The sequence below is a fragment of the Heterodontus francisci genome, chromosome 41 (assembly GCF_036365525.1).
Source record: "Heterodontus francisci isolate sHetFra1 chromosome 41, sHetFra1.hap1, whole genome shotgun sequence".
In the NCBI taxonomy this organism is placed as follows: Eukaryota; Metazoa; Chordata; class Chondrichthyes; order Heterodontiformes; family Heterodontidae; genus Heterodontus; species Heterodontus francisci.
This window is the reverse complement of record NC_090411.1, coordinates 28,854,401-28,870,847: the sequence shown is the minus strand read 5'-3', so window position 1 is coordinate 28,870,847 and position 16,447 is coordinate 28,854,401. Positions and strand designations below refer to the sequence as shown.

Below are 16,447 nucleotides of genomic sequence, written 5' to 3'. Positions count from 1 at the left end.
GGTCTGGTAACCACACTTTAGGTTATTGGACTTTCCAGCATCATATTCCCTGACCTTGAGGAGCACAATATAAGGTGTGCACATTGTTTCACTGAACTACGTGATGTCTGAGAATGGTCTACTCATGCTCCTATTTCTTATGTTCTTATAAGAACATATAATCTTGACACCCAACAGTAAGGAAGATTTCTGATGCCTCTAATTTACTCTCCATCACTCCTGAAGGCACTTACTCACACTAGGGTCCAATTAATTAGATGCCAGTTGGCCAATTGGTCATTCTTCAAGTGTGAGCCCGAATAATGTTGTCAGGTTATTCAACCATCAGAGGCATCAATTCCAAGCCTACTGTTGACTTCATGAGTTCTCACACACAAGTACTTTCCCACAGAGTCACTCAATTGCAACCAAGACCAGAGACTGTGGCTGATTTGCCCCCTCCTTCACCCCAGGGTTACTGCTATTAATTGCTACATTCCAACTGCTGCACTGGCCGAGAAAGGTTAACTCAGCAGAGATCACCAATTGAATTTCTGGCTCAATTACACTTTAGCTTTACACACTGACCTATACGACAAGCTGTCCAAGCATAATCTAAAATGCCATTTATAAACCTTTCAGCGCTGAAAAAAAGGAACAATGGTTAAGGGGCCAAATATGCAGTTGATTCCAATAAATTGGTTGTGCAAGGGACACGTTTTACACGCAAGGGAAAAGACTAGCAACCTGATCGCTAACAGAGAAAATGACCAAGATGACCATATCCAGAAAAACATGATGGTACCCAAAAAAGATCGCAAAAGAGCTGCAGTATCTGGTTTTAATTTAGACTACCACCAATACTCCATGCAGCTTCTTCTCTACTAATATGGTAGTGTGGAAATGATACATAGTAAGAAAATACAGGATATATCCTGTTAAACATGTGGTTAGCTAAATATAAATGGCTGGTAAACAGAAATACAATTACATCACTGTACTGGGGAGGGGAAAACAGACTGATCTAGTCGACAACCACCATTGGAAAAACGTGAACCCATATATTGCATTTCACTCTCAATTCATCACACACTGCATGTGACACTGTAGCTCACATATGCTCCAAGTAGGCCGCTTCTTTTGTCCTTTTCCACACCTTCCCAACTCTTACCAATACAGAGTTCCACAGACACAAACAACTCTCCAGTAACCCATCCGAGTTAGAAAGTTCAGGTCGGCAGGCTATTCGACTACTAATGATGCCCGCGCACAGCACGAAGCTATGACGCCCACAAACATGCACTTTCCAGGAGAAGCCACGAGGTAGCAATCAGGAGTGGCACTGAGGTCAGCTGTTGCATTCCAACTGCTGCCTGAAACAAGATCAGCTAATCCAGTACAGACTAAAGTCAAACTTGGGACCTTTACTTGCTAGGATAAGGGAGCAAGTCTTTCAAATAACTGATTTCCATCTGACCTTGCTCTGCTAGCCTGTAGTAGGGGAGGGGAAGAAATGCTGCAGTTACTGGGACTGCCTACATCATCACATTAAACATGAACAAAAATATACAAAGCTCTGATAAATGGAGCAATGAAAAATGTTAATAGTGATGTTTTGGAGAACCAGAGTATATTTATAAGCTTAAAAAAAGGTGCAAGCTAAATTTTAAGAAGAAGTAAAATCTACTGAAGTGCCCCTAATCTAAGTCTATGGAGTTTTACTTTTGTCCATTGTTTCCCCTTTTCCCCTGAATGCACTGACTCAGGCTCAGTACAGTTCAACAGGCACCACTGTTGTTACATTGTCCAAATGGTCATTCTCAAGACGCGCCTAGACAGCAAGTGCTGGCAGGCTATTTGACCACGGGTGTCACAGCTGAGTTGGGTCCTGTCCTCACCAGTCATGTGCACACATACTCGCTAGCAAGGGTCACTGGAAAGTGATTAAAAGTGGGAACCCTGACTTTTTTTTCCCCTCCCTAGCACAGGGGCAATGAAGTCAATTGTAGTGCTCAAATGTAAACTCAGCAACACATCGCAGTGCCTTTATCCATTAAACTATCAGGGGAGCTCAATATACAGGCTTTTAAAACAAAACTTCAGTGTCTTGGTTTGTCCTATCTTCTCTCTTTTCACAATAGCTGTTGACTCTTCACCAAGCTTTCTCAATAATAAGTTTGAACAGCTGATATGTGTGAACTCCCTGATGTGCATCACTCCTTGTTTTATAATTTAGAACTCATTTGCTGCAGAGTAGATTCTCCCTCTGCAGACACCACTGAATGCCCATTCTTCACGTGAGCTTAGGCAGCAGGTTTCAACAAATGATTTGATCATCCAGAGCTTTGTAGGTAAGCCCAGTCCTGATTTCACCCGACATCCATATCTCGGAATTGTTCTGGCAGGGCTTGCTAAATAGTAGTCAAAAACAGCTGCTTCTTTCCTTCTAATTCTGGCCTCAAGCATCCCTTCTTTTAAATTGCTCTATCATTAGTGACCGTGTCTTCAGCAGTCAAGGCCCTAAGTTCTGGAAATCCCTCCCTTAACTTGTCCTCCACTCTCTGCTCCTTTGAGATGCTCCTTAAAACCACCCACGCTGACCAAGTTTTTGGTCATCTGCCCTAATATCTCCTTATGTGGCTTGGTGCCAAAATTCGCTTTATAACGCTCCCATGAAGCACTTTGGAACGTTTTATTCCGTTAAAGGCACTATATTAATACAAGTTGTTGTTGTTCTGCAACCTACAAGTGTGGAGACCATCTACAACAGTTGAACTGGTGCACCTGTTGAGATCAGCTAACTTGGCAAAGAAAAAAAACTGAACCCAAGACTTACGATTTGTGCGGCTTCACACTGCACTAACCTTTACCCACCAAGGCCACAGGGGAGTACAAACCAGTTATTTCAAAGGAGCATGGCTGAATAAATGTCCCTGTGTGACTCCTTATTTTCTGCAGCACATTAGTAAAATATACCTTCCCTTTAAGAAATAAACTCCAAATTTACAATTGCCTATTTATACAACAGGCTGCCATTTGTTATGGCAGACAAACATTCAAAAGCATTATGAGAGAAAGCCCGAGATTAATTTGTGATACAGAGGGGAGGAGAGGAATATGAGCTTAGAGTAGGAAAAAAGATTAAAATAGTCAGATCAGGTTGTGGAATAGATCCTAATAGCACTGAATAGCTTTTTCTCTCTCGCATATCTGGCGAATGCGCCAGAGAAACAGTGACTTAATGGAATCTTCTCACTAAACTGTAAATGTTGACCGTGTGGCACTTAATGAGTGGCAGCAGATAAGCTTATATTAAGATAGATCAAAAGTTAAGACAAGTGCATGAACGTTGATCTAATCAAAGCCCCACGTGAGCATTTTAAATAGAAACTTATAGGGGACAGGGCTCACAGTGAGCAAACAAAGAACGTGCACTTTCGAGATCGTCACCAGGGAGTGCTCTAAGCTGGTTAAAGTTACATGCCTTTTTCAAACAACCTATGCTTGGCATAATCACTCAGCAAGCATTTTATCGTTTCAAAAGTAAAGAGAACATTGTCAGGACAGCGCTAGTTTTATTTGTTACATCTACCACCCCTTTGTGACCTACAGTTCTTTTGTTGCTGATTTGGATTACTTCATGTTGCGTTACCCTTGGTCTCACTCTGCCGCTTCTACGTAAATCCACAATGAAAAGTTCAAACCCTGCTTTGAGTAGTGAACTAACAGGTCAGCCATGTCCTAGGTTGAATCCCTACTCTGTGCAGATCTAAGCTGGTGTAGTTGCAAAGTGGTTACAGTTGATCTCAGTGCCCCTTGAACTGAGAAAGGGCAATGGGGGAAGAAAATCAGCCACGGTAACCACTTACAGTCACTATCCAGCAACCCTTATTGGAAGTGCACAAGGACAAGACAGAGCTTAGATGGGATTCTCCCTCTGCACCGACATATAATAACCTGCCAATACTCACCGTCAACGGCCAGTGACTGGCACTTGTGGAACCATATTCCAACCAAGCAGTCAAGGAAAAGAGGTGGGGAGGGTTGGAGAAAGAGAAGAGAAAATGGATGGGGAAAGTATATTTTTAAAATTAATATAACTGAGATAGCTCTTGCTTCGACTGCAAAATGAAACGCCTAGTGAAATCTACTGGCACCAAAACAAAAGAAGTCGGCACAAGTGTAGCACATATTCATGGCTACCCTGATATATCTTATTGCATTTGTCTCTTCAATGGAAATCTTGCTGTCTAATAATAAAAGGGCAACATTGGGAAGCTCAACTGAAAACAGCATTTTTATATGTTTTTCTGAAGTAGTTTTAAGAATATGTCAAAGTAACATTTTATATCTCTCACTGCTGAATCTTGTCATTTCAAAAGCACATCAGATCATAACTAGAAAGTAGAGGGAGAGAGAGGAGCGAATGGTGAGCTGGTCCTAGCAAACCAATAGGGGAATATAACTTCTAAGTTTATAAGTGTTCAACCTGTATGGGCAACCCACAGATATAAAACAAAAACAAAAAGTGCTGGAAATAATCAGCAGGTCTGGCAGCATCTGTGGAGAAAAAAGCAAAGTTAACGTTTCAGGTCTGTGACCTTTTATCAGGTCACAGACCTGAAATGTTAACTTTGCTCTCTTTCCACAGATGCTGCCAGACCTGCTGAGTATTTCCAGCACTTTTTGTTTTTGTTTCAGATTTCCAACATCTACAGTATTTTGCTTTTATATTACCACAGATATAAAACACTAGTTAGGCCACAACTGGAGCACTGTGTGCATTTCTGGGTCACAGCACTATAGGAAAGATGTGACTGCACTAGAGAGGATAAAGAGAAGATTTACGAGAATGTTGCCTATACTGGAGAATTTTAGTTATGAGGGAAGACTGATTAGGCTGGGGTTGTTTTCTTTGGAACAGGGGAGGCTGAGGGGAGATCTAATTAAAGTGTTTAAAATTATGAGGGATCTAGATATAGTGGATAGGAAGGCCCTATTCCCCTTTGTTGATTTAAGCTAAGAGGTAGGAGCTTTATAGGGGAATTGAGGGAAATGTTTTCACCCGAAAGGGTGATGGGAATCTGGAACTCACTGCCTGAAAGGGTGGTAGAGGCAGAGACCCTCATAACATTTAAAAAGTACTTGTATATGCACTTGAAGTGCCGTAACCTACAAGGCTACAGAGCAAAAGCCGGAAAGTGGAATTAGGCTGATGGCTACTTGTTGGCTGGTGCAGACATGATGGGCTGAATGGCCTCCTTCCATGCTGTAAATTTTTACCCTGTCCAGCAACTGGAAAAAACAGCTGCACAGTTAACAGGAGTGAACAGAAATACTAGCAGGCATTACCATCTATTAGGATGTGCATTCTCTTTCAGGCTCCAGACTGAAGGCGGATGCATTTGGCGAACGTGTATTAAATTCACACCAGTGTAACAGCCTTGGTCTGTGACTTGTTACCTTTGGAAAGGTAACAAGACCAGGAACGTCATAAACAAGATCAAATTACCAGCCGTCAAACATGAATCAGCAATAAAGTCTATGATTGAACAACCTTCTCCTTCACAGCAATCCTAGATCAAAATAGAGTACAAAATGAAAACCTGAAAAATACAGAAATGATCTTTTTTTGTAGCCTCCTGACTACATGCTGCCATCCGCATATATTGGAATTTTGAAAATAGAAACACATTGAGCCTGTTAGAATTTTTGCAATAAATTTACTTCTTTTGTAGTCACCTTTCCCCCTACCTACAACATTGATTCTAAGAACAAAGGAACAGAAGACCATTTAGCTCCTCAAGCCTGTTCCGCCGCCATTCAATGAGATCACGACTTATCAGTGATCTAACTCCATTTACACACCTTTGTGCCATATCCCTTAATACATTTGGTTAACAAAATCCATCAATCTCAGACTTAAAATTAATAACTAATGTAGCATCAACTACCATTTGGAGAGAAGAATTCCAAACTTCTACCAACCTTTGCGTGTAGAAGTACACTCCTGAAAGATTGACTTTTAGGCCCTATTCCCTAGAACTAGACCACCCAGCCAGGGGAATCAATTCCCCCTAATATCTTGAAAACTTCAATCAAATCACCCCTTACCCTTCTAAATTCCAGAGAATACAACCTTGGTTTGTCTAATTGCTCCTCGTGATTTAACTCTTGGTGTTTTGGTATCACTCTGGTAAATCCATGCTGCGTTCCCTCCAAGGCCAATAAAATCTTCCTGAGGTGTGGTGCCCATAACTGAACACAGTACTCCAGCTAACTAGGGCTTTGTATAGCTGTAGCATAACTTCTACTTGTATTCTAATCTTCTACATGCAGCCTTCCATTAGCCTTTCTGATTATTTTCAGCATCTGGTCCATGACATTTTAATAGTCCATGTACACAGACCAGAGTCTCTTTAGACCTCCGCTCTTTCTAGCTTTTTACCATTTAGAAAGTACACTGATCTATCTTTTTTAGGTCCAAAGTGGGTGGCTTCACACTTGCCTATATTGAAATCCACCTGCTGCAGTTTGTCCCTTCACTTAATCTTTTAATTTCTCATTGTAATTTTATGCTTCCAACTACAGTGCTTAAAATGCTGCCTATCTTTGTGTCCTCGGCAAACTTGGATATGTGGCTCTCTATTCCAACATCTACTTTGTTAGTAAATATGTGGAACAGTTTCTGGGATCATTCCTCAATGACTGTGTCTAATCACCATCAGGCTATTCAACAGTGGAGGACATCACAGGCAAATATGATCTTGCCATACCAAATATCCACACATGTGCCCTTTTCAGGAGCGGCATGGGATAACAGTCAGAAGTGGGAACCCTAGTTTACTTCTCACTTCCCTTATCCAGGGGCACACTAAGGAGGTCAACTGCAGCAATCCCACTACTGCCCCAGCTGAAATCAGCTAACTCAGCAGGGGCCAGAGATATCTGGTCTATACAGGTTCCTCTTACACTGGACAGCACCTTTAGGCACTAATCCATAGCGAAGAGATCCAAAAACATTGCTTTTTAATAAGAAACCGCTGTGGTATATGCACAGAAAAATATTATACCCATCTAGTCAGTTGCCATAGCTACCCAAATTCAACACCAAAGTATCAACCTCACTCAAAAAATGTGGTACAATGTCACACAATTGAACGTGGTTGGGAAAACCTTGATAATGACCTCAAGAAGCGATTTTTTTTTTTTTAAGTATGTGCTACCTCCTGTGAAGCCTCACTGAAATGGAAAATGCTTCAATTTTAAAAAGGTCTTTAGTGAAATGAGCTAAGACATGAGTTCACAACACAAACAGCCCCAGAGATTTATTTCTATATATTAGAACAAAATCCTACAATCATATTCTTTGCTCGTCTTCTTTGAATTGCAGCACGTCTTTACTTTTTTCTGGTACTTACTACTTGAACAAAAGATGACACGTAATCCAAAGTAGAACTCTCACTGCCCAGTTTTCTTGGGATCCTGATCCGGTACAGGCCATCTGTACTAGCCATATCCTGTCAGAGATAGAAAAGAGACATTAATCATGGATAGCCAAACAATGAAATGTTGATTAATGAAAAGTGCACCTAAAATGTACAAGGTAAAAATCGGTTCTCTGGATTTTACTAATCACGTGTCTTATTTAATGATCTGTAAAAAGAAACATTTTTCTTATCACTACTGTATGTGAGTAAAGAACTTGTATGTACATAGCACTTCTCATGATTTTAGGACATTCCAAACCACTTTACAGCCAAAGAATTACTTTCAAAGTATTGCCAATGTTATTATCTAAGCAACATGGCATCCAATTTGCACTCAGCAAGTGCCACATACAGCAACGAGATAAATACCAAGTTAATTTGTTTTAGTGATGTCAGTTGAGGTATAAATATTGGCCAGGATACCCTTAACCTTCTTCTAAGAGGGCCAAGAGATATTTTATGTCTATATGAAGATAAGGCCTTGACTTACCCTCACATTGAAAAGAGGAACCTCCAACTCTCTCAGTCTGGCACTGAAGTGTCAGCGTAGATTATGTACACAGTGGAATAGGACTTGAACCCATGATCTGACTCTGAGGCAAGTGCCACCACTAAGCCAAACTGACATTGTAACCCATGAACCATGTGCGAAAAAGTATTTTACTTTCTGCTTCTTTCTCCTGAAGGTGACAATTCTTGCTGGAGTGCGACTCCACCATCCTTCATTATTTTCATTTTTGAGTCGGAAGATTGATCATCAAAAGGAAATTTAGTCACCACAGCCTGCCTGATCTTGGCTTCATTTGAAACCTAAACATGCATTCTTTTCAGCAAGGGGTCACTGGACAGCAAACAGAATCTGAAATTTACCTGAAACCAGCTGTAGCTGTTCCCCTCCCTCATGATTGTCAAGATAGGATCATCAAACCCCAAGGCTGAATAACAAGCTTGCAAGTAACATGAGTTTTGTTTAAATCCTTCAACTTCTTTCTCAGCCTTTGTGATGCATTAGCTCCTCTAAATAGCCACTTCAGCCTTATACAACCCTGCTGGCCAATTCCTATTTTGCAGTGCTGCCCCTAGCAATATTTAGTATATTATTCTTACACTATGGGAAAAGTTGCTTTAATGTTGTACTAATGTGCAATATCTTTGATTTGTCATCCGACATTTACCAATAAACACCAGTATGTCATCACAGTCTTAGATAACAAAGTGTTCTCTCCAGGCACAACCTAGGTTTGGAAGGACAAAACTGATAAGTGCACAGCTGGGTGTTTTGCCACAGTTCAGGCAGACAAATCTATCATTCCCATCAATGAAGCTTCACTGAAATCCTAATCACAGCACTGATATACCAAAAGTATTTAATTTTATGAACATATATAACAGGTTCCAAAGCATCCATCCCCCACCAGATGTCACAATCTGCATAAAATACCATTAAATCACAACTGAACATTTTGGAAAACATAAGAAATAGGGGCAGGAGTAGGCCATTCAGCCCTTCAAGCCCACTCTAACCTTTCAGTACTATTATGGCTGCTCTTCTACCTTAACACCACCTTTCCATGCGATCTCCATATCCCTTAATTCCCCGAGCATCCAAAAAACTGTTCTGTCTTGAACATACTCAACAAATGAGCATCCACAGCCCTCTGGGATAGGGAATTCTAAAGAAGCACAACCCTTCTCATCTCAATCAGGGAAGAAATGTGAAAAAGAAACCTAGTATTTCCTTCTGTACTTTTTTTGACCTTGAGAATAATTTGGAGAGTTTAATAATGTAACAAAGAGAAGCAAACAATTATCAATCTAGAGAAAGGTCTAATAATAATTAGCCTCTAACTGAGCTCAGGGCCGATTTAAACTGAGTGGCGGGTTAAGTTAGCAGCTAAAAATTACAAGCATGCTCCATACTGCAGACTAGCTCTGATAGCACATCATGGGTGATCACCCAGCATTTTTAAAGATCAACTTTCGCTTGTTTAAAGGCCAACTACCAGTTTTTAGTGAGAAAGTAAAGATAACCTAGGTTAAAGAAAACAAAATCTCATTTGTTAGCTTTGAAGCTATTTCCCCAGCACAAGGTTTCGACTCATACACGAAATCCAGGAACATGAATGAAAGTGTTATTTACCCGGAGTTTATTCCTTTCGTCCTCCGTCAGTTGCGTCTGAGTTAGCGTGAGAGTGTTTTCTCGGCCTGGTCTCCACAGCAACGAGCCCCTCTTTTTATACTGCACACTGTCATCTACAAATGATAAAAAAATTTTATTGTTCTCTGATGGGCGATAAATTAAGGATACCTTAATTTCAGGAAGCATAATTTCAGGATATTGCCCTGGATCAACATGGATAATGCCCAGCAGGAATCACTGAATAACAAAGAGGAGTAGGAATGCTGGTTCAATTTTTCCCTCGCTAACCCAGAAGCACTAAAACAAATTAAAGCAACCCAAATGCTCTCAGCTGAGGTCAGCTAGTTTAGTTTAGTTTAGAGATACAGCACTGAAACAGGCCCTTCGGCCCACCGAGTCTGTGCCGACTATCAACCACCCATTTATACTAATCCTACACTAATCCCATGTTCCCTACCACATCCCCACCTGTCCCTATATTTCCCAACCACCTACCTATACTAGGGGCAATTTATAATGGCCAATTTACCTATCAACCTGCAAGTCTTTTGGCTTGTGGGAGGAAACCGGAGCACCCGGAGAAAACCCACGCAGACACAGGGAGAACTTGCAAACTCCACACAGGCAGTACCCAGAATTGAACCAGGGTCGCTGGAGCCGTGAGGCTGCGGTGCTAACCAATGCGCCACTGTGCCGCCCCAACTCAGAACAAACCAGGAATAGAACCATAGAATAGTACAGCACAGAAGGAGGCCCTTCAGCCCATCACATCTGCACACACTCGTGAGGAGAGCACTTCTGTTAGTCCCACTTTCCCACTCATTCCCCATACACCTGCGTTTTTGTTCTCTTTCAAGTATTTATCCAATTCTCTGTTGAAGACCACTTTTGAATATGTACCTACCATTCAATCAGGCAGTGCAATCTAAACCCCAAACCACTCGTTGCATATAAAGGATTTTCCTTCCATCACCTTTGGTTATTTTAACAATTACCTTAAATCTGTGGCCTATAATTATCGACCCTTCAGCTATTGAAAATAGGATCTCCCAGTGCATGCCTCAGTTGCACCACTGAAGGAGATATTAGGATTTCCACTTGTAAAACCACTGTGACAATCCTAATCCTATACTCATTTGAAGATTGACTCTCATCAACTCTTTGAACTTACCAAATTCAAATGAGTGTTCAAGTGGTACAGACAGTCCTGTAATTTCAGATTCTAGAACATCTCCTGGCTGAAATAGAAGGAATAGAAATTATTGAGCACGTACCACTGCAGTATTAGAGAATAGATCATTTCCCCACTCTGTGCCTAGTAACAGCATCAAGCACGTTCAGATCAGGGTATGGAGGTCAAGCAGCTCTAGCAGCAGAGCTTCTAAAAGAACAGTAACTTTTCTCAAATTTAACTTATTTTAAAAATTTAAGTAATAGGCAAAAAACCCATAGATCAAGGCATCAAGGTTTTAAAAGAGATGGGGAAGAGTCAATACTTGCTGACTGGATGACATCGAACCTGGATTTTAACAGCTTGAACATTAAGTATGAATCAGAATTTGAAGGTTCAGGGAAAAGATGTGCATATCTGGCAGATTTGTATCAAAAAATAAATTGAAAATTGAATGGAGGGACTACTTGATAGCGAAATACATTCAATGCAAAGTTCTTCCCTTTTTATGCTTTAATAATTTATATTTCTTTAAACTTGAGGAAAAATGAAGACTATGAAACATATTGAGACCTGATGTTTCAGTTCAGATGCAGGGGACTCATGGACTCAGTTGATGAGGGCATCCTAGGAGACTTTTGCAGTTGTAATAAATTTCCTCTTTGTCCTTCATATTGACTAAGAAATAAGAAAAAAAAGACCCAGTGTAAACCCTCTAGTACCTGCCTGTAACAGATTGTAAATGTGCACTCAACCACACTTTCACTCTGATTAGAATACACTATTTCCTTGCATTCATGCACCAAAATAGGCTGTCTTCAGTCAAACCACCTTCCCACCAGCAAAATAAAAATGCACCAAATGATCCATCGGGGGAAGGGATCAAACCCATTTTCTATCAATTACGGCACAGCACACTTTAAAAAAAACTTGCATTTATATAGTGCCTTTCATGACCTCAGGACATCCCAAAGAACTTGACAGTTTTGAAGTGTAGTCACTGTTGTAATGTAGAAAACATGGCAGCCAATTTGTGCACAGCAAATTCCACAAACAGCAATGTGATAATGACCAGATAATTTGTTTTTTTTTAGTGATGTTGGTCAAGGGATAAATATTAGCCAGGACACCAGGGAGAACTCCCCTGCTTTGGTGATAAATACTGATGAGAGATCCCCTGCTCTTCTTGAAAATAGCGTGTTGGAATCTTTTAAGTCCACCTGAGAGGGCAGATGAGGTCTCGGTTTATCATCCAAAAGATGACACCTCAGACAGTGCAGCATGCTCAACACTGTACTAGAGCGTCAGCCTAGATTTTGCACTCAAGTCTCTGGAGTGGGACGATCCTTCTTACTCAGAGGTGAGAGCGCTACCAACTGAGTCACAGCTAAACCTCTATGTGAAGCTTAAGCCCCTCAGTCCTCCATCAATGCTCTGCCAAATTAAGGGACTTTAAAGATGGCATCCCATTACATCTGCTAAAAGGTGAGATGCAATTATTGACATTACTGTTAGTGATGTGTTATTAGCAGGATTGTAGTGATCTGTAATGGTAGGCATATGATTTTTTTTGCAACAGATGTGTTTGAAATATGCTAATCACCTAGCAGTACAATTACAGATTTTGTATTTCCAAACTAAGGTTGTGTTAGGAGAGAGTATTATGAGCTGGATAACACTAGTACCAGTGCTTACATGTCTCGCCCTGGTGGTAGCAATGGGAGTACCTGATGTGATGAATTAAAAGCATCATATGGAAGCATATCGGCACCAACCTTAGAAAGCAATGCCTGAGAGCAATTATTCCTATCGCATTTTAGAATCAACGTGCTAAAGGAGTCCCTGGCAACCTCATTGTAAGTCATAATATTTCAAATTAAAAGTCATCTTTCAGCAACTATTCACATTTAGAAAATGTATCATAGGGTCTACACTTTACTTCAAAGATACCTTTCCCTTGGAGCCAAATATTTTTTGAAAAATTCAAAGTTGAAAGATTTCTGCCCCTTTCTAGGCATACCCAAAGCTCGACAGTACCAAGCAGCACTCACTACGAGAGATTATATCTGTCACTAACGCAGATTTATCGGACATTATTATGCAGTAAATCACAGGGTGGCTGCACATAGTATACATTATACTACAGCTGAGGCAGAAACCTGCAGCTTTTCTGGGAGCAAGTACAACACTTAATTTTATTTATGTCTTATTTTTAAGCACCGTTCATAATCTGTGACAAAATCATTTCAGATAGCTTCAATTATGCATTCTGCTTCAGAGATCGCCATGTCTAGGTGAGAGTAATGAGGAGTAAAAAAGCAAAACTGACATTCTCAAGGTCTTGTGTGGTACAGGAGATTTGCACACTGTTGTTTTACCATGAGAACCTGGATTTGAATCCAACCCAGCCAGCTAACTGTGATGGTTGTACAACAATTGGAGCCACCTCAACTCAGTACCAAAGCACAAAAGGCTCACAATTGCAATCTCATTCAACAAACTCAATCAGAGCAAGTAGAGGGGGAAATTAAAATGATACACACGTGCACAACTTGTGAAGTTGGGGTTGAAGTCGACTCCAGGACTTGAGCACACCTGACACTCCAGAGCAGTACTGAGGGAGTGCTGCACTGTCAGAGGAGCCATCTTTCAGATGAGACATTAAACTGAGGCTCCGTCTGCCCTCTCAGGTTGGCATAAAAGATCCCTGGGCACTATTTTGAAGAGGAGCAGGGAATATTTATCCTTCAATCAACATCAAAAACAGATTATCTGGTCATTATTAAATTACTGTTTGTGAAAGTTTGCTGTGCACAAATTGGCTGCCGCATTTTCTACATTACAATAGTGACTACACTTCAAAAGTACGTTACTGGCTATAAAGTGCTTTGGGATGTCCGGTGGTCATGCAAGGTGGTATATAAATGCAAGTCTTTGAAGTGCACTGTCAGAACAGAGTAGGATGAGTTTTACTCTGCACCGGCTGTTCTTTACCTGACTCTGGAATATCCCATGCCAACAGTGATGCAATAACATCTCCATTCCTAGACACGGACACCTGAAGCTCTGAACTTCTGAGGTCAATGCAATGTGAATCTTCATCACAGTGATTCAAGCTGGGCTGTGCTCTCAGCTTAAAACTATTCCAACCCATGCTGACTGCTAAACTTGTCTTGATCAGCTTCTAGCATTTCTCATGGATTGAAATGTTATTGTTAGTGCTGTCAGAGACAAGTAAAATTAAAAGATAGCCACTGGGAAATTGGATAGCTCAGTTCAATCGAACCATGAAATGAATTCACACTTGAGAAACCAACTGAGCACTTAAAGACATGTCTTAACAGGTGCAACCCACCAAGTGAACACTTGAACTTTTATTTTATTTTCTTGTCACCCCAGCCTAAAGTTCTCCTCTCCTGAAGGTATGTTGGGGTACATGGGTGTCAGCCAACTGCTGGTAACTTAGTGGCTATTCCACATGGCCCGAGGCAGTGGATGCCAGTAGGATGTCTGGTGACATGGGATATCATAGCTGACCAAATTTCTGCCGTCACATGATGTCCACAGATGTGCTTTTCAGTAGGTTTGCAGTGAGGAAGAACAACCCAGGGTGATTTTGCTGCTCTTTAGCCAATGGTGACGTGGGTCAAGCAAACCATAGTAGAGTAGGGGTATTCTGGGTGTGGGTCAGTTCTTCAATAGACAGTAAACATAACTATGGAATTGTAAAGGCTTTTTGCCCAATTAAAAGTGTTAATAGTTTTTGTTTAAAATTAATAAGTGTTGTCAAACATTAGGTCTCTGAATACAAGAATCATTCACTTGCAGTTGGAAAATTCCTTATAATTGAAGCCCTTTTCCCTGCTTTGAATATTGTTTTTCTTCAATTGGAGAACTGAATGGTTTCCCATTTCAGGCCCCCAGGATCAGCATCAAGTTCCCTCAACTTTAACTCAACAATATGTCCTCAAACCCTGTACAGCATCAATGTGACATTTTCTATTTCCCCCACCAGCCATTCGATGAAATCTGAAAGTGATTACCATCAGTATGGGCTGGATTTGAACTCTGGTCCCAGATCGGATAGCAAGCACATCCCCCAAAAGCATGATACTTACAACTTTTCAGGTTTGAATAATTCAAAATGCCATAACCCAAACACATCACTGTATCAAGTGGAAATACAAATCAAGCCGTTGAGACAGATTTTTTTTTAAAAGCAATTTTAAAAAATAAATTAGTATATCATGCAAAATGTGGCAAAGTTTCAAATTTCTTGTTTCATTTCCAAAGTTATAAATCAGTGTGACCTACAAAGCTGTCAAATTTACCCTCCTCCCCGAATCCTCTTCCGCCCCCACCTCTGTCAACTCCTGCTTACTGTCATTAACAGACAATTCAAGCGAGAACCAAGCCAAATACAATAAGTTGAGTGAGGAAGTGAAGAGGAAAACACAACTGGCAAAGAGACAATACAAAAACAGATTGGCAGTTAACATAAAAGAGAACCCAAAAATCATCTAACGGCATGTAAATAGTAAGCGGGTAGTCAGAGGCGGGGTGAGGCCTATTAGGGACTAAGAGGATGATATATGCTTAGAGGCGCAGGGAAAGGTTAGAATACTTGAGTACTTTCTATTGGTGTTTACTAGAGGATGCTGACAAATATCAGTAGAAGCAGAGATGGGTAGAGGTAATGGATGAGGTGAAAATTGATAGCCAGCCTTTCCAGTGCATCCTGCCTATGTATGGAATGGATAAGTCACCTGGCCTAAATGGTTTGCATCCCAGGTTGCTAAAAGTGGGAGTGGAGATAGCAGAAGGGCTTGCCATAATCTTCCAATCTTCCCTAGATACGGGGCCAGTGCCAGAAGATTGGAAAGTGGCAAATGTGATACTCTTATTCAAGAAAGGGCGGAAGGATATTCCTAGTAACTACAGGCTGGTCAGTTTATCAGTAAGATTTTAGAAACAATAATCAGGGGGATAAAAAATCAACAGGCACTTGGAGAGTTTTGAGTTAATTAGGGAGAGCCAGCACAGATTTGTAAAAGGCAGTGCTTGATTAATCTAATTGATTTTTTTGATGAAGTAACAGAGAAGGTTGATGAAGGGAAAGCAATGGATGTTGTCTATATAGATTTTAAGAAAATATCTGATAAAGTACCACATAAAAGGCTGGTTAGCAAAATTGAGGCTCATGGGGTTGGAAGATCAGTGTCAGCTTTGATGAAATATTAGCTTAAGGACAGAAAACAACAAATGGTTGTTTTTCAGGCTGAAGAATGGTTGACAGTGTTATTCCCCAAGGTTCTGTGCTAGGATTATTTTCATTAGAAAGACAGAGGTTGAGGGGGGACCTGATTGAGGTGTACAAAATCATGAGAGGTATCGACAGGGTGGATAGCAAGAAGCTTTTTCCCCACAGGGGTGGAAAGAGGTGGTTCACGTGCATAGATTTTTCAAGGTGACAGGACATATTGAGAGAGTAGGTAGCAAAGCATATGGGATCTTGGGTTTCATAAATAGAGGTATAGGGCTGGATTTTACCTTAGGCGGATGGGAATTTGTCACCGACATAAAAGTCGGTGGCAAACCCTCCTCCACCTAGCCCAGGAATCCGTCCCGCATTTTACGGGTCCGCGGGCTTTATATGTCCTGAGGCAG

The 16,447-nt window shown here is 40.9% G+C and overlaps 1 protein-coding gene across 2 annotated transcripts in view; it reads right to left on the bottom strand.

The window, feature by feature from the left end:
• The window catches only part of emc10 (ER membrane protein complex subunit 10), a 45,899-nt gene that overhangs the window by 25,184 nt on the left and 4,268 nt on the right, over nt 1–16,447 (bottom strand). For both annotated transcript variants that reach the window (XM_068019669.1, XM_068019668.1), the window contains exons 2-4: nt 10,781–10,847; nt 9,610–9,722; nt 7,401–7,499 (exon numbers count right to left, since the gene is read on the bottom strand). In XM_068019669.1, coding sequence (XP_067875770.1) covers nt 7,401–7,499; nt 9,610–9,722; nt 10,781–10,847 — 279 coding nt within the window. The remainder of the gene's footprint in view (nt 1–7,400; nt 7,500–9,609; nt 9,723–10,780; nt 10,848–16,447) is intronic.